This window comes from Hypomesus nipponensis, chromosome 17, assembly GCF_054491055.1.
Source record: "Hypomesus nipponensis isolate SF chromosome 17, ASM5449105v1, whole genome shotgun sequence".
In the NCBI taxonomy this organism is placed as follows: Eukaryota; Metazoa; Chordata; class Actinopteri; order Osmeriformes; family Osmeridae; genus Hypomesus; species Hypomesus nipponensis.
This window is the reverse complement of record NC_140377.1, coordinates 7,311,668-7,333,013: the sequence shown is the minus strand read 5'-3', so window position 1 is coordinate 7,333,013 and position 21,346 is coordinate 7,311,668. Positions and strand designations below refer to the sequence as shown.

The 21,346-nt window shown below is 53.6% G+C and overlaps 1 protein-coding gene across 1 annotated transcript; it reads right to left on the bottom strand.

The window, feature by feature from the left end:
- Positions 1 to 1,279: 1,279 nt before the first annotated feature.
- On the bottom strand, positions 1,280 to 19,394 carry aatka (apoptosis-associated tyrosine kinase a). Its single transcript, XM_084676827.1, has 15 exons — positions 19,356 to 19,394; positions 19,209 to 19,220; positions 18,779 to 18,991; positions 14,555 to 14,696; positions 11,001 to 11,080; positions 10,576 to 10,694; positions 10,276 to 10,363; positions 9,699 to 9,832; positions 8,989 to 9,073; positions 8,761 to 8,882; positions 8,407 to 8,556; positions 3,764 to 7,202; positions 3,442 to 3,625; positions 3,053 to 3,259; positions 1,280 to 2,927 (listed from the first exon to the last, which is right to left on the bottom strand). The coding sequence occupies exons 1-15, from the start codon at positions 19,392 to 19,394 to the stop codon at positions 2,902 to 2,904; spliced, it is 5,040 nt and encodes a 1,679-aa protein (XP_084532953.1). The 3' UTR covers positions 1,280 to 2,901.
- Between the last annotated feature and the right edge of the window lie 1,952 nt (positions 19,395 to 21,346).

Sequence of the window (21,346 nt, the reverse complement as noted above, 5' to 3'; positions counted from 1 at the left end):
ATGAATTAGACGGCAACCGTTCAGCACCGCCACTGACTGTCCAGCCATGACCGGCGTTACACGCACAGGTCATGTCTTTTTAGGTACCATGTTACTACACAGCGCGCTCCAGTATTCTTTGATACTACTTTGTAAATATTGTGTCGATTCACCAGATGAACGCCACATGTTCAGCTCACGCTGTATTACCCTCTTATCTTATTTTGAAGCAACACCTGCTACTGTAATCTTTACTCGAGTCCAAGGTATGACATGAACGATGTAACAGATCTAGGATTTCTAGCCTCACAATGACGTGTACAGTGATTTAAGGTAACCTATTATACTAGTTATGCTTTTAATTCCTAGGCAGTTGTCATGCGACAGCAAGTTATGATACAGTACCAATTCATATGGAGACTGTGCCTTCTATCGTTTGTAAAATGCTCATTGCAGCCCCTGACTCAAGTCATCATCCGATCAACACTGCGATTATCAAAGGGACTTGCATCCGAACTGTACGCGTGTGTATTCTAATTCATCATTTCACAAGAATTACATTTGCCCTGCACTTTTAGTTTTTCAAGATTTAATTTACTGTAAAAAAACAAAACAATGGAATGGCAAACACTCCTTTTTTTGCTAACTACGTCATACTGCAGATACTGAAATTGTAAAGAAGATTGACGCTGGAAAAGGACACTCTTGATTTGTCTGTAGTCCAGACACAAAATGGGCACACTACAGTAGGTAGCTGCCATGTTGTATGTAACAGTTCATTTTTTTCTATATATGTCAGATCTAGTTCCCTGTCTTCTTATTGACATCAGAATGTTAGAAGTGTAATCATGTAATCAATCAATCATCATCTTTGTAACAAACCCGAGGACACTGCTAGGTTTCAAATTGGTCACAAATTGGAGATAATGGCTACGAATGAGTGTTCGCAAGAGCTACAGAGAAACCGACCAAATGAGTTCATACATCCTTTATGGCTGAAAGAGGCGTATACAGTAGATATTGTAGGCCTGAGGATAGGATTCGACAGGTTCTGCAGGGTTAGCAAATGCATTTTATACTGTTTTATATTTTCTCACTTTGTCCAGCGTGCTGTTTGTGTTTATATCTGCGCTGTACAGGAAGTGCACACCCATGAAATAAAATCAATGGATGCAACACCGGATATTCTCTTTGTCGAGTCCTTTATTTGCGGGAACAGTGGCTTATCTTAATTCAAAAGTGATCACTTTGAAAAATATGAAATACATCCAATATCCGTAAATAAGTCAAAGACGCAAGAAAAAAAACAACTGGTTGTATTTATTTGTTTGGAAGAGCACAACAGCCATGACAGAGTGGGGGAGGGGTTCAAATATAGCCATGATGTTACTACTGGTGCATGGACAACCCCTCTTCTCCTCCTCTCCATCTTCCACCTAACCCATGGGCTTTGTAATATCTCTTTGGCAAATATCAGAGAGTACTATCCTCCATCCTCGGTTTCGTTTCGAAATGTTCATACAAAAATACCAGCGTGGCAGTCCCTTCTTGGAGAACTTCAAAGGCAGGCTGAGAGGACACAGAATTGGCACTTTGATCTTGTCCGGATTGAGAGGAGGAAGGGGCGGTCAGTCAATACTGCAGTAGTAAAACCAAGTCCATCTACCTGCTACATGTTGCTAACATTCATACAATAGGTGTACTATGTCTAAATTTGACCTATTTTTGTTTTCAACACCTCTGTACCCATCGTAAGTGCGATCGGATACATATTATGCAATAGACATCAGATAGTAGATAGACAAAGGTAATGGAGTTATACCATTAACAATCACAGTTCTGATGTTGACATGACACCACTGTATTGAATCGAAGGGCGATCTGGCACTAAAACATTTCAAGGGGTTCCCGTTATTCACATTCACCCACATTCACATCTCTTCAAGTAATTCTATCGTTGGTCAAATGAATGAAACGGTGCATGAGCAAAGCTGTGTGATAGCTTATTGAGTAGAGGGACACAAACTGGAATTGGTTGACCAGTGGCACCAAGAGGAGGCGACGAGGAACTGCACAGTTAAGTTCACATACACCTTCTTGGGCCTTGTCACAAGAAGTGCTTTAAGAGTCACAGATGCCATCATCAGCCTGAGAGGAAAACGATCTGGGAGAAACTGGTTCCCCTCCACTGAACTACATCTATTTTGTTGCAAGGGCCATCCTAGAACATTTGAATGGTGTGTGACACCACCCCCAACATCCTGTGGGGTGGGGAAAGGATGCTCACGGAATATTCTGGAGGCAAAGTCAATCAGAGCACCCACACCTACCCTCTCCTACCTTACCTGTCTCTGATAGGGTGGGGCTCATCGTCTTTGGACACTGACACCAGCATCTTGTGCGAACATCCTCCTCCTTCGTTCATTGGCCCAAACAGAGCTTTAACGGTCTTTAAGAAGATTCTACCAATGAGCAAGCAGATGGACCAAGGCAGCCAATGAGGAAAGCAGCAATGACCCCAGCATCCTAACCAATTATTGTCTTTTCCATTTCGCCTAAAAATGTCACCAATGGAATTGGATGCTAAATTGAGCAAATAAGTTACAATTATCATACATGTTAGAACTCTAATACATGGATATCTTGTTTCATTATATCATATAATTTCGTTTTTGTCTTCACTTCACTGTTATCCTCTTCATACTATTATTTATCTATCTGTCTTTAAGAAACAAAGGACAGAAGGTTAAGGATGTTTTGCTACCATAATGAGGCATTGTCTCATAAGGGGTCAACAAGATCAGGAGACCCCGTGTCGATAGAAATGATACTCTGGAGAAGTCGTCGAATACTCGTGGAATACTCCGACGAAGTCGTAGCCAACCTGGGTTGCGAAGGAGCAACCAGGGCGATCAGGCCGAGTCACTCCCTCTCTCCGTTCTCACTTCCTGTGGAGGAGGGATATCGACCTCAGTTAGCCAATCACTTCCAATTGTTTACTGTACGCAAAAGATGGACAAACCAGTGTGTGGTGACTGCTTGTAGGCAAGCTCTCCGTGCGAGCAGCACCGACCTCCAGCTGAGTCCATGTCCGAGTCGGACACGTGGGTGATGGAGAAGCGGGACACGCTGAAGCGGGAGAAGGCCGCCGCGGCCGGCTTGTCCTCGGGGGCCTTGGCGGCGGGGACGGGGACAGGGTCGGACCCCAGGTTGGGGACGGGCTCCTCCGCGGAGGGGCTGGGCACCAAGGGGAAGTCCTCCTCCCACTCGAAGCGGCCACCTGGACACCCGAAGAGAGTCAATCCAACAGGGGAAGATAGACGCAGTTCAGTGTGCATGAGTCGGACAAAGGAATGACAACGTGCAGTCAGGAACGTGTTTATGAGTTGGACTGAGGACCTGGTTTTTCTAGTTAGTATGTACAATGGTATACGTGTCCCTCCATTGTGTCTTTTGTCTTACTCTCTTCAGAGGCGTTGCCGTCTAAGTCTTCTGAGGCATTGACGCTCTCCTGGGGGGGGGAGGGCAAGGGCTGGAGCTGAGGCTGTGGCAGGGGCATGTCCCCCACTAAGGTCTGGCCACTGGACTCTGCTCCTGCTGCTCCTGGGGGGAAGGAATATTCCGCCAGCTCCCCGGTCGGACTCTCCTGTAGGCCGGACAGACGGGAACACATTTTTCAGCATCACATTTCATGAAGTCACACATACTTTCCCATTCTGCCACTCGATCCCGTGAGGGCGATGAGCCCTTCGCGAACGTCGACGAGCGCCACCTGACAACTAACCTGGTCGAAGAGGAACACGGTGACGTCGTCGAAGAAGGACACGGCTTTCTTCTTCCTGTCGAGCTCGTCGCAGAACGACTGGCTGAGCAGCGTGGGCATCTTCAGGAGGCTGCGCAGGTGGCGGTTGCCGCTCCGGTCGCTCACCACCACCGGCACGGAGAGGAAGTCCTCCTCGCTCTCCTCGCTCTCCTCCTCCTCCTGCAGGCTGTAGGTCCTCAGCTCCTCGTCCGACTCGCTGTCGTCCGAGTCGTCCTCGGCCTCCTCCAGGGGCGCCCTCCTCGCCTCCTCCCCGCACAGCGCCAGGAAGGAGCACGAGGACGTCAGCATCTCCATGGAGCCGTTCTGGTCCTCGACGAACCCCGCCTGAGAACCGTAGCGCTCTTCCTCCTCGTCCTCCTCCTCTTCTTCCCTTGTGGGCTTCCTTCCCATCTGCTCCTCTTCCTCCACATGATTGAACTCTGGGAAGTCTTCCTCCTCCTCCTCGGTGGAGCCCTCTCCATCTTCCCTCTCCTTGGAGACTTCCTCTCCGTAGTCAACGATGGTGGAGTCCGAACCCAGGGATTGGACAGGGGAGTAGTCGTCTGACCCTCTGTTCTCCTGGCCGTGATTGGCGGAGCCCTCCTGGACTGTGGAGGACGGCTCGGAGACGAGGGTGGAGCTACACTCCGAGATGGGGTCCTCCCCTGAGTTCTCGGTCTCCAGGCCCAAGCCGTCGTCCGGGGACGACTCCTTGGTCAGGCAGCCCCCCATCTCTGGGGGGAAGGGGGCGAGCATGGAGAGGCCGGGGACGGAGGAGGGAGAGGTGGTGGAGGGATCTGGTTCAGACAGGACCAAAAGCACGCCGGCTTTGTTGTTTCTCTGGTTCGCTAGGTGGTAAGGATCCCGCGTTTCAATCGTCGGTTTGGAGCCTGGTTTCTTTGAGGAACTTTGTTTCCCAGCATACCTCAAGAAGCTCTGGTCACCGGAACCTGTGAAGAAGTTGCTGCCTTCATCTCGGGGACTTTTCTCATTCTCTGCATCAGAGAAGTAGGCCGAGTCTCTGTAGCGGCCCTTGTCCGTCAGGCTCTTCAGCTGCAGCTCAGGTCCGCTGGAGGTGCAGACAGAGAGGCCCTGGTCCAGGTCCACCTGCAGGACCAGCTCTGGCTCCTCCCCTTGCCCAGACGGGCTCCCCTCGCCCTCCCGGGTGTCTCCTCCGTGCTCCTTCAGGATGAACTCCGGAGACTCGTTGTTCTCCGTGTCGTAGCCGCTGTCCAGGGACTTGGGCAGGATGGAGGTGTTGAAGGCGTCCGGGCTGAACGCCTCCTCACAGGGGCTGGCCACCGAGCAGGACAGGGTCATGGTGTCCACAGAGTCGGGGGTGCCCACGGGGTTCTGCAGGGGCCCGAGGTCATCGTCCCTCTCCATGTAGTCCAGGGGGAAGTCGGCGTAGATCCCCGAAGTGATGTCGTCGTCCTCGTCGCTGCAGTCACCCACGTCCACCATGATGACCCCCGTCTCCATCCCGCTGTCCAGCCCTCTGCCGGCCTCGGACCCTTCCGACTGGCCCGGCCTCCTCTCCTCCAGGCCACTGGATATCGCTCCTGGAACCGTCACGTCTTTCATGAGGGAGGGCACCTCCCAGATGTTCGCTCTCAGCTTGTCGGACACGGCGCCCGTGTGAGTGTCCATGTAGGCGGATGGGGACTTGACGTAGCCGGCCTCGGGGATTCTTTGGGGCTCCGAGGACAGTCTCTCTCCTGCGAACGTGGACGGCTTTTTACTGGCGCCCTCTGCAGACACTATAGAGGAGCCCTCCTTGAACCCAGCTTTCGGGTGAACGTTCCGCACTACAGAGCCGGATAGAGAGTCGATATTGTGTCGGTGCGTGGCTGAGGTGTCGCTGCCGGACAATGTCGCTTCTCGGCTCCCTTCGTGGCAGAGGTGAATATAAGAGCCGAACTCGTCGGATCTGCTCGTGGAGGAACTCTCTCCTCCCGTGGTCTCCAGGGCGCTGAAAGATCGGGCGCTGAAGAACGGACTGGTGGAACCGGCTGTAGATGTGGGCCAAGAGTCTGTTGTGGACGAGGACAGTGTGGTGCAATGCAGGTCAAAATAGCTGTCCTGGCTGAAGCCCGTCTGCCTGCCTTCCCAGGTCAGACTGTTGTTGTTAGCAGAGTGGTTCGATGTCCAGTTGGTGGCCTCCACTTCAGAGAACAGGTCACTGTCGCCGAACGTGTCGCCACCCCTCCTCCGGCCCACTAGGAGACCATCCCCCGTCTCTACGTCGATGCTAATGTGGTTAGCGATGGGTAGGTTCTTTCTAAGGGGGCCTATCATGTCGCAGTAGCTATCGCTAACCATGCTCCTGGCTGACAGGGTGCCCTGGTTAGCCTCGAGGTAGGGGTCACAGTAGCCTAAGCTGGGGCTGCTGACGGGCTGGGGAACGCCCCGCGGGGTCTCCAGCCTCCCTATTGGATGAAGAAAGCTCTGCTGCGAGGCTGAGGGTGTGTCCTCCTGGGAGCGGCGACCCGGACGATTGGTGGGAGAGCGTTCACAGTAGGGGCTGTCTCCGTGACTGGGGGAGAAGTAGTGGTGGTGGGAGCGGCCTAGCTCCTCCGGGCTGCTGGTGGACGCCTGTCTGAGCAGAGGCTCCATGGTGAGAGAGACGGTGGGGCTGGCATCTGAGTCATAGGCACTGGGCTTCCCCCTCTCTGCTGAGGACCAGAAGGCGCTGGGCTGGCCTGCTGGGGGGCCTGACCTGCCGCCTGTGGAGACGCTAGCGTGGCTAGCCTCCAGGCCCGGGCTGTAGTCCACCACGCTGTCGTCCAGGTCGATGTTGCACTCGACAGGCTCCTCAATGCGGATGTAGTACTCGCTGCCGACTGAAGGGCTGTGGGCGCTCAGCACCGGGACCACCCCCGGGGGGTCTGACTCGTAGTAGGAGGGAGAGGCGGAGGCCTTGCGGGCCCCCGAGGTGCCGCCCGTGATGGGGTAGTAGATGTCCTGGTAGTGGGGGTTGCCCTGGCCCAGTGGTCCGCTGGTGGAGGAGGAACAGTAGAGCTGCTCTGCTCTGGCCTGCTCCCACTTGTATTCAAAGTTGAGGCCCCGGCTGGTCTCTGTGACTGTCAGGATGTCGTCCCCGGTGTCAGAGTGGAAGCTGTCGGAGGAGAAGTGCTCCAGAAGTGGGAAGGAGGAGGAGGCGGAGGAGGCCAGCTCCACTGCCTGGGCCTGGGCTAGGTCCGGGGCCGCGGTGGGGGTGAGGGCCGGGGCTGGGGCTGGGGCCGGGGCGCTGTGGGAGGTGCTGCCCAGCAAGTTGGGCCTCAGGGAGTTCCAGCGCTGTTCAAAGTCCTCCTCCGCCTCGCTGGCACCCTTGGCACACAGGTAGGTGAGCAGAAGGTGGACCTCCTCGGTGCTGGGCCTCTGCTCCGGCTGCAGCCAGCAGAACTGCATCACCTCATACCTGGACATGGAGGAGAGACAGAGACCAAGAGAGAGAGAGAGAGAGAGAGAGAGAGAGAGAGAGAGAGAGAGAGAGAGAGAGAGAGAGAGAGAGAGAGAGAGAGAGAGAGAGAGAGAGAGAGAGAGAGAGAGAGAGAGAGAGAGAGAGAGAGAGAGAGAGAGAGAGAGAGAGAGAGAGAGAGAGAGAGAGAGAGAGAGAGAGAGAGAGAGAGAGAGAGAGAGAGAGAGAGAGAGAGAGAGAGAGAGAGAGAGAGAGAGAGAGAGAGAGAGAGAGAGAGAGAGAGAGAGAGAGAGAGAGAGAGAGAGAGAGAGAGAGAGAGAGAGAGAGAGAGAGAGAGAGAGAGAGAGAGAGAGAGAGAGAGAGAGAGAGAGAGAGAGAGAGAGAGAGAGAGAGAGAGAGAGAGAGAGAGAGAGAGAGAGAGAGAGAGAGAGAGAGAGAGAGAGAGAGAGAGAGAGAGAGAGAGAGAGAGAGAGAGAGAGAGAGAGAGAAAGAAAGAAAGAAAGAAAGAAAGAAAGAAAGAGAGGGGTGGGGAGAGAACGAGGAACAGAGACTGTAACAATCCATTCGTTTCATAATAAATCAAGAGCAGGAATGATGAGAACAGTGGGCTGTTTTTCATTGCAATGAAGCATCCGTTTCTACAGAAGGGGTTTAGGGACAGATAGTTGGTGATGTATTTGAGAAGGAATTCATTCGTCAGCGGTTTGGTCTGATTCAGCTATAACTCTCTTGAAAACTCGAAAAGACAGGTGCAGATGTTACAATTGGTTGGCAACGGGGAGTGTGTGCGTGTGTGTGTGTGTGAGTGAACGTGTGTGAGTGTGTCTGAGAGTAAATGTGTGTGTCTCTGCACTAAAGGCTGAGCCTGACTAAATGAGGAATGTGTTCAAGAAAAATAACAATATTTGGCAGCTATCCAAGGAAGGATAAATGAGGTGTCTTGTTTATAGGGCATGCCAAGTAGACCACAAAAAGGGGGTTATCGACCACTTGGTCTTGAGAGATTGCAGAAATATTGCTACAGCAGATTGATACGGCAACATCAAAAAGATATTGATTTTGTAAAGGGTAAAGACTAATGACAATTAAATGTGCTACCTTTTAAAGACATTGATCGGTTAGTGAGAAGATAGAAATTGGTCCATCGTTAGCTTTGTTTGATGTGTGGATGGTAATTGTGTGCGCGTGTGTGTGTGAGACTCACCAGCGATCAGCCAGGGGGACTTTGAGCAGGGGCTTGGGCAGTTTGAGCTGCTGTTCCTTCACAGCGTAGGTCAGCACCTGTCTGTCAGAGTAGTGTCTGTACGGCTGGTTCCCAAGCTCAAACAGCTCCCAGATCGTCACTCCCAGGGTCCTAGAGAGAGTAGGCACACAGGTCACACACATCCTGAGACAAACATCGACATGAAGCAAAAACGTAGCCCTAATGCATTGTGGTTCTAGGTAGCAGGCTCAGTGTGGTTAAACCATATAACATAAAACCACCCTTTTAAGACATCCTTCTAAGTGCTGAATGAATGCCATTTCATACCATCCCAGTCCCCGGAGCTGAGCTCACCAAACATTGCTGGTCTTGGTCTGGTCCACCACGAGCAGGTTTCCATGGACTTCATCGATGAGCTCCGGGGAGATCCAACGCAGAGGCACCCAGATCTGGTCTGGGGTCACCAAGTAGTCCTCCTGAGGGGGCCGAGCCACAACACACACAGTCAGGCTGGAGGTCATGTGACTAGGTCACATGCTTCCTTATAGGAAGTGGGTTTGTGCTGACTCACTCGCACAGTACCTTGTATCTGCTGTGAGAGAGGCCGTAGTCGCCTATCTTGACACTCATGTCGGCGGTCAGCAGGCAGTTTCGTAAGGCCAGGTCACTGTGGGGTCAGGACAGGAGGAATGGGTTGAGACATATGCCGCGGTGCAGCAAAACCACACAAAGCAGAATTGACAAGAAACAAGACATTTTTGTGGCGTTAAAAAAAATTGTTTCTATGGAGCAATTTACCGTCAGCCACACATGTCCAGACATTATTGTGCATCATTGTGACATTATTGGGTAAGCCCAGTTGAATTTCACAATTGTTCTTTCCAGAAAGCAGAGAGAAGGCACATGGGTGATTGAGAGAAGGAGAGAGAGAAAGAGAGAGAGCAAGAGAGGGATGGATACTACTCATTGTTTGTTGATCTAACCTCCGGCCACCAGCCACCTGGGACTCATCAGCTCAGCAGACATTGATTGGGTGTCACGGCAACAACCCGAGTCGAGAGAGACAGAGCGAGAGAGAGGGGTCCTCCCCCGGCAACAAAATCACTGATGCTGGAGTCTGTGACAGCCACTCAGGCAGCACCAGGATGTTGTTACCAGGAGACACCAGCAGGGGGAGCACAGAGCCGCACAGCACCAGGCCCTCCAGCGGGACAGCTGTGGACGAGAAGATCCCCCCCCCCGCACACGAGGCCAGACAGCCCCCAGCCGCCGAGCCCCGCGGTCGAGCCTACCTGTGGATGAAGTTGTATTTATGCAGGTGCAGCAGGCCCGAGGCGATCTCACACGCCATCCGCTGCAGGATCAGGGGGTCGGGCGTGACGGCTTCGGCCGCCCGGCAGCTGCGCAGGTGGCTCTTCAGGTCCCCCTGCAGGCAGAGGTGGGATCAGAAACACGCCCCCCTTTCAGCAGAACATCTCACACCCTCTCCCTCTCTGGACCAGTCTTATATCTGTCCATCCTGTGCCAGGGATACCATTCAGGAGGAGTCAGGTGGCTGAGCGGTTAGGGAACCGGGCGAGTAATCAGACGGTTGCCAGTATTCCTGGCCGTGGCGAATTATATTTTGTCCTTGGGCAAGGCACTTTACCCTACTTGTCTCGGGGGGGGGGGGGGGGAATGTCCCTGTACTTTCTAAAAGTCGCTCTGGAAAAGAGCGTCTGCAAAATGACTAAATGTAAATGCATAAATTAAGTTCAAGTCTTTTATTGTCCGACTGGGCACTGAAGTTCTTGGGACAAGACAACGCATAGCAACCTGACATAACATGACATGTAAGTATTCAGTTTAACATGAAGTCCGTATGCTTACCAGGGGGCAGAACTCCATGACCAGCAGGTAGGGCGTGACCTCGGTGCACTGGGCCAGACACTGCAGGAGGGCGGGGTGCTGGAGGGCCCTGTAGCACAGAGGGGCAGCATACATCCTTCATACACACGCTCCACGCTCACACTGACTGCACTCGCGGAATTTGGGAAAACACAGAAAAGGGGGCTGGCTCCCTATGGCCGTCCGTCCGTTATCCGTCCGCACTTTCGCTCTATTTGCACGGCTGCTGGTGTGTTGGTGCACACCGAGGGAAGAGAGAGAGAGAGGGGCAAGTGTTCTGACCGGTAGGGCTGGGCCTCCTCCAGGAACTGCATCTGGTCCTGGACACTGGCACTGGACTTCAGCTCCTTGACCACCACCTGGGTGGTACTCACACCCGCATTCACCTCCCCCAGCAGAACCTGGGACACACACACGCACACAATCAAGAAAGAGCACAAAAGGACGAGCGTGTGAAAGCGAGAAAAAGAAAGCGAGAAAGCGAGTGAAAGAGGAGACAGAGGGGCTAAAGCATGCAGATTGGGTGGAATTCACCGTGGCATCAATCGCACCCGTTCACTCGTCCGCCAACCAGTGTGAATTGTACAGTATTCGATTAGCCTGGCCGCGTACAGATTAGCACCACATTAAATACACATTCCAGTGGCCACGCATCAGACTGGAACAGCAGGCACGGCCAAAGACGGTGAAGACTGAGAACAGCTCACCTTGCCAAACCAGCCATGGCCAATCTCCTTCAGATAGAGCAGGCTATGGCGGCCAAGGTTGGAGGACTTCAACAGCTGGACTAGGGAGTGAAAACAGAGAGAGAGAGAGAGAGAGAGAGGGGGGGAGAGAGAGAAAGAGAGAGAGAGAGAGAGAGAGAGAGAGGGGGGGGGGAGAGACAAAGAGAGAGACGAAGGACGGAGACAGAGGTTGGAATTAGAACGAGAGATATACCGAACATTTACATGTCGACAGTAAGAAAGACAGTGGCTTTCGGAGGAGAAAATAGGTCAGACTGGGTCAGACAGTAGCCCGATACTAGAATAGTATGTGTGGCTTGTCAGCATATTTTAAGAAATAGACAAATGGAAACAGAAGTGCAGAAGAAATAAAAGTGCCACAGGCAGAGCATAGAAGAAACAGACCGAGAGAGGGGACACATAGAGCGAAAGACAAAACAATAAACTGAACGGAGCAATACTTAAAAGACGCCCACGGGGTAGGAACATGTACATGTCCTCTATGAAGCAGAGCTGAGGAAACGGTTTCCTGACTCGCGGAACCTTGTGACCTGCGACTAGGCAGAACGCAGCCATGCACGATTCCCATACAAAACCGACTCCAATCCAACACTTCCAGATAACGACGCCTTCCCCCCTCGAGCCCCCTTTCACGATCTGCCCCTGAGAAAAGCGGAGCACTGAGCAGAGCAACATCGTACCTCCACGAATCCTCATGATTCACCGACGGGGGTCGATGAGGACCGGGGAGGACAACGGCGAAGGCGGAGGAGGAGCAGCCGCGCGGCGGTCCTGTCGGAGCGGGCGCCGGTGGTGGCGGGGCAGAGCGTGAGAACAGAGGGAGCCCGGAGAGAGGGAGCCTGGCCCCGGCCCCAGTGTGGGTGAGAGAGTCCACGTCTCTGCAGGGTTGAACCCTGGGAGCCCCCACACAGCTGAACAAGCTGGCCCGCTCCCCCAGCCTCCCCCCAGCCCGGACTGGACACATCCTCACACTGGGACGCACGCAGCCTCCTCCAGAACTCTCTCTCCCCCTTCGCTCTCTCTCTCTCTCCCTGACGCTCCTCGCACACCCAAACTCCTGCGGCTCAACTTAAGACTCGGCCCCTCAGGTCGCCTTGAGGGAAAAAACGTTTCCCCCGAGTCTTGGGCTCCTGCGTTCTCTGGCAGCTGCCTCCGTTGTCCTGGCTCACGTATGACCACGGCTGGGGTCCGTCACGCATGTCCGTGGTGTGGCGTCTGGCACGCCGGCTCCGTGTGGAGCCTGAAGACAAGCAGCAGTGACACAAGAGCCACATAATGACCTTCTGTCACCGGGGTGGGACAGCAGCATTCCTCTGCTCCGAGGCCTCCACAAACACTACTCTGTCAGTGGCAGAAAGGCTCCTGTCATACCCGCGACCCCCCCCCTCCCCTCCAACCCCTCTCTGTCTCCTCCCAGGTCCCCGTGCATGCGCCCCCCCCCCAGCCCCCCCCCACCCCCCCCACCCCCCGCCCCCCGCCCCCCTCCTTGCTATCCCTCTCTGTCACACAGACCCCTCCCTGTGTTCTACCCATAATGCAGTCCTCCGCGATGGCGTTCCACGGGTGCCTCAGCCATCCCCGGCGCTGGCTCTCAGAGTCTCACTCTGTTCCCTCCCCACAAAGCTTAAATCGCCGCTATTGTGTGTCGGTCCACACTCCACAGAGCCTGGTACCCGACGCACACCAAACACGAGCACACACACCCAGGCGCACGGACACACACACACACAAGGCCCATTCTTTGGGCCCACTGCGCCGCTGGGCAGAGGTTGTCACGGTGACAACAACACTCCCCCTCCCCCACCCCACTCCCCCCCCCCAGGCAGGAGGACAGACGCGCCTCTTTCCTCCCTCTACGGGAAGACTGGACTGGTCTGTTTTGTCCCTCCCAGTCAGGAATCTGGGATTGTGCGTTCTTCTCCCACTTCTGGCATTCACTGAACAGCCGGAGGACGCAGGGGCAGTGGGCTGCTGGTATGACACACACACACACACACACACACAATTGACACACAGAGACTGTACCTTTGTACAGAGTATGGAGGTTTTTAGCTCTTTGTGTTTTCGGTCATTCTTTTTAATCCTTGTAAAAGAAGTAGAGAAATCATTGAAAATCATATGTGGTATGTGCTTGGTTTGTAATATGTCACACATTAATATGGATATGGTATTTACATAGCGGGAATGGGGTTGAAAACTCAAAATTTGTATTGTGTTCATAGAGGGGCAGTTGGCAGTTAATTCCTCCAGTATGGAAAGTGAAGGTTCGAAATATTTGCAAAGACATCATTTGTATGCATGTTGAGAAACACTGAAATGACAGAGCTGGGACAATCCTTTAGACGTAGTCACTCTTCAACCTTGACAGGTGCAATCGTAACATCATCCTACTTTTTTGTATTTGATAAATGAAATGTATTCTATGCCGCGACTACATTTGCATGTTATGTTATGTGTCCCGAGGACAGGGCAGGCAGAGGGAGACTGGGGGAAATCATGTGTTGAATCCATGTCTGCAGCTGTATGTCCAACACAGTATATTGAAAGGGGAAAGCAGGATGAAGAAACAGAGGAGACAGAGAGAGAGAGAAAACATGCTCTATGCAACCCTTTCTCCTCTCCCCATCTCTCCCTTCCTCGCCCTGCAACACCTGGACCAATCACAGGGCCGTAGCTACGGAGGACAGAAGGGAGGGAAGCCATTGGCTGCTAGCCTGATGCGGGCTTGTCCAATCAGGATCGATGCCTACATCCTGGGACTGTGGACCCTGTCTCACCCCCCCCTCGGGCACAGGGCAGAGCCGGCGGTGAGTCATGCGGGGGGGGGGAGTTATTGTGAGCGTGCAGGATCTGACTCACTCTCACACACGCACACACACACATGAGTAAGACCCGGGAAGAAGAGGGGAGTTTGGGTGCGTGTGTGCCCACCCCCACCTCCCCCTTTCGGAGCGCAGCATGCAGCCAACAGCCGATCTTCTCTCCCAGGTACAGCTTAGTAAACCGCAGCTACTCCAAAAAGAGTGAGACAGTGAGTGAGTGAGAGAGTGAGTGTGAATGACTGAGTGTGGAATCTTCCTTCCTTCTCAGCGGTGAGCACCTCCCACTCAGCAGATGACGGGGTGAGACCCCTCCTGCCTCCTCCTGCCTCCCCCCTGCCTCCTCCTGCCTGAACTTCCTCCATTAGTCCTCATGATAAACACCGTCTCCCTGAACTGATGAAACCAGTGTCACGAGGACTGAATTAACACTACTGCATCCGATTAGGCGGACAGGAGCAAAATGGCTCTCACATTCTCAGTGTCTGTGAAGGAGAGGAGAACGAACCGTGTGAAGACAATCTCCTGAGTGAGAAGCATGGGTGAGGTGACGTGAGAGGCACGGCAGGAGGAGGAAAGAAAGGAAAGAAAGGAAGGAAGGAAGGAAGGAAGGAAAGAGGAGAGGAAAGAGAAGGAAAGGAAAGAGGAGAGGAGAAGGAGAGGAGAGGAGGAGAGGAGGAGAGGAAAGGGTCTTACTGGATCTGCCGGGCTGTTTGGAGACAGGGAGGGAGACCTCGGTGAGGGGGAGGATGTAGACTTCCGGTCCATTCTGGGAGGAGGGCGAGGCCAGGATGGAGAAGTCCCCCTGGTACTCCTCCCCCTCGGTGTTCTCAAACTCCTATTGGAGGGAGACAGACGACACCGCGTGATTAGCTCGCTACTTACGCCCACAGACCGAAACAAAGGTCTGTCAGACAAGCCCCTCCGTACATTACCACCCACACGGCATACATAGTCATAAACGGTGCCTCGTTTGCATAGTGTGTAGAGACGAGAGCGCCCACACAAACACAGCATGCTTTCCATTTTCAGAGCAAAGACATTGGAAGCGTTGTACGAGCTAACGCGCTAACGCGCTAACGCGCCAACATCCACATCTCATAGCTTTTTGGTAGGGATGACGTCTCAGTGAGATCAGCCCTGTGACATGAGCACTTTCCTGGGGTACACACTCTCTGGCGCAGTCTGGAGGTCATCAGCACATGCTACCAAATCACAGACGAACAAGGCCAAGTAGAGGGAGATACTGTGGGCCAGAGACAGAGGAAAAGATGGAGGTAAAAAAAACTCCCCAGTGCTGAGCAGAGAGATAACATGGAGACATAGGCTAGGAGAGAAGGGGGGGGGGCACAGGGTGGAGGCCAAAGAGAGCTGAGAGAGAGACAGAGAGAGAGAGAGAGAGAGAGGGGGGGGTGAGAGGAGACAGACAAAAGAAAAAGAGAGGGAGAGAGAGAGAGAGAGAAGGGGGGATGAGAGGAGACAAACAATAGAGAAGGAGAGGGAGAGAGAGAGAGAGAGAGAGAGAGAGAGAGAGAGAGAGACAGAGAGAGACAGAGAGAGACAGAGAGAGTGAGAGAGCAGGAGAGAAGTAGAGAAGAGACAAAGAAAATGAAAGAGATACTGAGAAAGAGGGGGAGAATAGGAACTGGCAGCCATGCGGAACATACAGATTTATTTCAGCTACAGCTGCAGATGCTGCTCTCTCTCTCTCTCTCTCTCTCTCTCTCTCTCTCTCTCTCTCTCTCTCTCTCTCTCTCTCTCTCTTCTTTTCCCAGAGTGGGATGGATGGGAGGAGTGGAAAACCCTGACCTCCTCTCCCTCTGCCTTTTCCCTGAGACCCCCCCCCCCCCGCCTCTTCCTCCCCAGCTTCCCCCCCCCCCCCCCCCCTTGCTGTTCCAGACTGTTCCATGCCATTCCAATCTCTCCCCAGCCTCTCCAGGCCCGGGCCCTGGACTACACATGGCCCTGCATGGAGTCTCCCTCACGTGGGTTTTGCTCTCTCTGGGAAGCAGTGGTGCAGCACAAACACACACACACATACACACACGAGCACAAGAAAACAAGCACATACACAGAGGCTTTAAATAACATGATGCAGCTGAGCTGGCTCATCCAGACATCGGGGTTTAAGCCTCCTCTCGACACACGCAGACACACACACACACACACACACAAACAATTTCCTTCAGGCTCTTCTCATTCGGGTAAAGATGTAAATATATTAACAGTGACATTTGCATGGGGTAGACGCACAAGCGCGTATAGGCTTTATTCATCATCTCAACCAGAATGCACAGTCTAAAGCGGGACATCTACAACCACATCAGCAGCAGTCGAAAAGTCTCCTGATTCTGCCTCCCAACTGTTTAAGGCTGTTGAATCTGTGTGTCCAGTCTGCAGCAGGCCCTATCAATCCCACCTGCTTGGACAAGGGGGTTTGTGGGGTGGAATGGATGGCAATGTTAGCCTCTGCTAACATGGGAGGAGGGAGGAGGGGGAGGAGAGGGGAGGAGAGGGGAGGGTGGAGGAGAGGGGAGGAGGGGAAGGGGAGGAGGGGGAGGAGAGGAAGGGGAGGGGAGAACTGTGTGAAGACATTTCACAGAGTGAGAGGCATGTGTTCCTCATTCAGGAGAACCACCTGCTTGTCTGCTGAGAGTACGTGGAGTGAAAGAAAGCATTTGGCTGTGAGTCAGCATTCCGCCTTCCCCAGAGAAACTACTCTTTATGAAGCACTTAATACACACAAACACACAAACACACACACACACGTTCCGCAGGGTGAGGAGAGTGGAGAAAAATAATGAAGTCTTTGGAGGTGCACTGGTGCGGTATCGTCAACGGTCGCAGGCTAATGCACCTGTCGTCAAGTGCTCCGTTGAACGTCTTGACGCGCCGGCTGGTTAAGAGCCTGGCTAAGCTCTAAAGCTGGGCAACATGCAGAGCTCTTTCGAATACAGTTGTGCATCAAAACACCACATGTAGCAAAACGTTCTTTCTCCGGCAGAAACTCGAGCGAGGTCAGGCCGAGCGTCTGATCTCCGTCTCGTCTCTCCTCCCGGACCCTTGAGAGTCCCCAACCTGGTGAGAGAGGCGGGTCTTACCTGGCCAGAGTCCTCCCGGTTGGTCAGTGACGAGGGGAGAGGATCGTCCACACGGATCCATCACACTCAGCCGGTCCCCCAAGCTGTCGCCACACGTTCCCCCCATGCCCTCTCCTGAGCCCCCTCCAGAGAGCGGGAGGCTAACCCCGCCCCTGGCTCTCCTCACGCAGTGAGTCACCTGGGCTGTTCCACCGGGCCCGCCCGTGTTCTCGTCACGGTCTCTACCCATGGTTCCAGGTGGAAACGCCCGGGTGGGACGCGGAGCGAGCCGCATGGAGTGTGCGCATGTGAGCAGCTGCCCCGCCGGTCTGCCTCTGCAGGGCGTTCACACCAGAGCCAGCCCCCTTGGCATTCCTCCGGCCGGCGGGTGGGGTGGGTGGCGGGGGTAAAATATGAGGAGCATTACCACAGAGGAGTGGGGCGAGAGGGTTGGGGTGGGGAGGGGCCGCGGGGGTCGAGGGGGGTCTGTGTAGGCTTTCACATTCTGTGCTCATGACATCACTCCCTGCGACTGAGAACATGTGCATAGTCCGTGGTAGTCTGAACCAGTGGAACAAGCGCTCCCTCACACACACACACACACACACACACACAGAGAGACACGCTGGCATATCACTCTCAAACATGGATGATTCACCCGACCTTATGCCGTTAGCCTTTTTCAGGGGGAAAAGCATTCGAGCAGAAAGCAGACATCTTCTTTCGGACTCTTCCTGAAGGTCGTTCAAATGCATTCTCACTTAATGAGCCCCTAGTTATCTGGAGTGAACAAGGACATACACACACGCACACACACACACACACACAGTCCAGTAGTTGACAGCGTGTGCTTGGCGCTGTCCTCATTATCAGTGACCATCTCTGCCTCTCTCCCTCCCACATTTCCCGTCTCGGATCGCTCGGCAGAAACCGTGAGCCACAGAGCGGACTCTCAACACGCGAGCACGGCTCCCTGAACGAACACGCCGAGGTGGTCTGCTTTACACTGTCATCACGTTCTAGAACGTAAGGAACCGTGGGGGCCTTCAGCCCCTCTGCTATACCAGCCTTCAGTCCTGCCAGCCTGGCTGGCCATATGCCGGCCTGCCTGCCTGTTTGCCTTTCTACATGCCTGCATTTCGGTGAAAGAGAGAACGATTCCAGAAACAGAGACAGAAATGGAGTTTCAAGAAATATAGAGAAGGATAAAGAGAGAGATACAGAGAGAGAGAGAGAGAGAGAGAGAGAGAGAGAGAGAGAGAGAGAGAGAGAGAGAGACAGAGAGAGAGAGAGAGAGAGCACAGACCTTCACCCTCCTCACAAAGCAGCCTCTTGTGTGCCCTGAATCTGTAGGCTGGGAATGTATGTCCCATTATCGAACCTCTCACACACATTTCCATAGGCTGGCTGTCTGTGTCATTCCCCTGTGTTCAGGACCCAGGCCTGGACCCAGTCCATCTCGACCAAGCCAAGGGCAGCTGCCTGCTACCGTTTGCAAAACACGAACCGAAAAGAAAAAGACACACTGACAACACTAGGTTTCAGTATCACAACGAATAATGCGAGAAGGAGAATTTCCTGTCATAGCGGACAGCGTTACGCTGAACAGTGAACCCCCGTAACCCAAAGTAAGACTCGAACCAAAACGAGACGGCGTACCGTGGATTTTTCCCGCTTCTAGTTCAAAGTCAATGAAATCCACTCGGGCTGCCCTCAAACAGTATAGAACCACACAGCAGATCATACACAGGCTCTCTGTGGACCAGAAGAACCACAGGGGGGCCCCGTGTCTTGTCCTCAGTGTGACCGGAGCGTCAGCAGAGGGCGCTGGCGCGCTCACCTTGAAGCCAATGTCCCCCTTCTTGCAGCAGAGGCAGGCCAACATGAGGAAGACGAAGGTGAAGAGGCCAGAGAAGGAGACAGCCACCACCGCCAGCGACGAGGGCCACGACAGCTCACTCAGGGGAGCGCCATCTGCAGGACAGGGGGAGAAAGGACACCGTTGGTAACATGCGGGTAGAGGGGGAGGCGCGGTGCTCCGCAGATTAGACCCCTGAGGAGCGGAAACAACGGATGATCGACCGAGAGGGAGCCCAAAGGAAATGTGTCATTGTAAAACACAGAGAGGGGCTGAGGAGCTGTGTGTGTGCGTGTGCGTGTGTGTGTGTGTGTGTGTGTGGCTTCAAAGCCAAGACTTTGTTTACAAAGACGAAAAGGCATCCCAGAGAAGGGGGGGGATATCCTGCAAACCCAAACTGACGGCGTCTCACTCCATTCAGAACCTGGGGGGAGTAGAGGAAAGATCAACCTCTGAGCTCTTTAGACAAGCCGAATGGGAACCGCTGCAGACTCCACCGTTGCCATGACGCTGCTTCCTGCCCTGCAGTGTGCATGGGCAGCTCAATGTTTTAACACACCTCCAGACTCTCCAGCCTGCCGCTGAAAGATCGTTTCATATGGAGGGGTTTTTCATCTTAGGAGAAACGACTCACTTTCACCACTTAGAATAAAATGCATTGAAAAAAACGTGCTTTTCATTTTCTGCAATACAAGCCCCGTGAACAAAACACATCTCCGAGCTTCTCATTCCCTCAGCAAATCATATTATTCTGTCGTCAGTTAGGGTGGCTGGGGTACTGTAGAAGTGTTCATTGATAGCATGCACTTGACGCGAACACACACAATTGAGAAATCATAATATTTGGAGCTGGGCATTGTGTTTTAATAGCTTTATAATCCAGCTAGATCACAGCACCATTTTGTGTCGGTGTCTAATGGGGCTGACAGGATGAGTCATAGCTTCTGTTTAGGAATCCGAACGATGATGTAACAAATGGCAAACGGTCCTTTTAAGCACACTGTCTATCTCAAGGCGCGTGTCTGACGACGTGTCTGTCTATCGGTGTGTCTGCCTGTCGGCCTATATTTTGTGGTATCCTTTCTTTCTGTCTATCATGAGTGTGAGTGTGTGTGTGTGTGTGTGTGTAGCTAGGACTTGAAGAGGGAACCAGAGGGCCAGTATGCCAGATGTCACCATGTGCAGCATGCAGATCTAATGAGATTTACAGTTTATGAACGTTCTGTCAGCAAGCATGAAACATAGCACGGTGAGAGAGAGAGAAAGCAAGAGGGAAAGAGAGAGAGAGACAGAGAGAGAGAGAGAGAGAGAGAGAGAGAGAGAGAGAGAGAGAGAGAGAGAGAGAGAGAGAGAGAGAGAGAGAGAGAGAGGGAGAAACACACTCTACTGTGCTGCCTGCAGAATGCACAGAAGAGTTCTAGTCCATTTGGGCCGTCAGAACACTCTGTTCTAGACATGACTGCTCCTCAGGGATGTGTGACCCCTAGCTTAGCCCTGCTCGCGTGGGATGCCTCCTCCCCTCCCCCCCACACACACACACACACACACACACGCGCGCACCCACACACACACACAGTAAACACACCCATCTAGTTCCTAGTTAAGGTGAGGTCCCTACACTGCAGTGTGTTTGTGTGTGTTTAAAGACGTGTCCACAATAAACGGGGCACTTCTCCACCTCTCAAACGTTGCCACAACAAACGGGAGGCCTGGACCCCTCCTCGATGACTACCTTTACGCAGTGCCCACGAGCTCTCCCTCTCTCCATCCCCGTCTTCCTCCCTCCCACCCCCTCTCTCCCCGCCCTCCTTCCAGCCCTCCCCACACCCAACACACAGCTACGTTTTGCCGATGCCTGATTCGCCGACGGCTGGTCTCTCCGCTCGGTTGCCCTGTCTGCGGTGAGTGTGCGTGGACCCACACACCGACAGGCTGGGTGGCTGCAGCTAGTCACCGGAAGTTGCGGTACAGAGAGCGAGGTGCTGTACCTGTGTGGGCTGATCGACAGGCTGGGTGACACATATCCTCCCTGAGGCATGGCGGGGCTATGGGTGGACGGAAGGAGGGGGGCGGATGGACGGGCCGAGGCGGAGAGGGAAGGAGGAATGGAGAGGAGAGGGTCGACACAAGTGCAGGTGGGAGCGGAGATGACACACGTCGCATCGATGCGGGACTCGCGCAGACAAACACGCGGTGACAAGGAAATGCAGGAAATGCGCGCGCACACAGACAGACGTGATCACTGGAGGAGGCTTAATATGGAACAGAGCAGTCATAGTATTCCAGACTGGAGTCCAGGCTTGATCTGCTGGCATCTGCTGCCAATTAGGACTCTGTGGATCCTGGCTCCTCCATCAGTATTGGTGGAGCCCTGCTGCGGGATGGAAACAAAGCACTTTCAGCTGAGCTCATCTGCCCTTTATTAAAGAGCTGACCGCAGGGCCGGGGTCAGACGACAGATCAGCTCTGAGCAGCCTCCCTGAGGAGGGGGACACACACACCTGGACCACGCAGGGGGACTGGGCACGCAGTGGGGGATGGGAGGGGGAG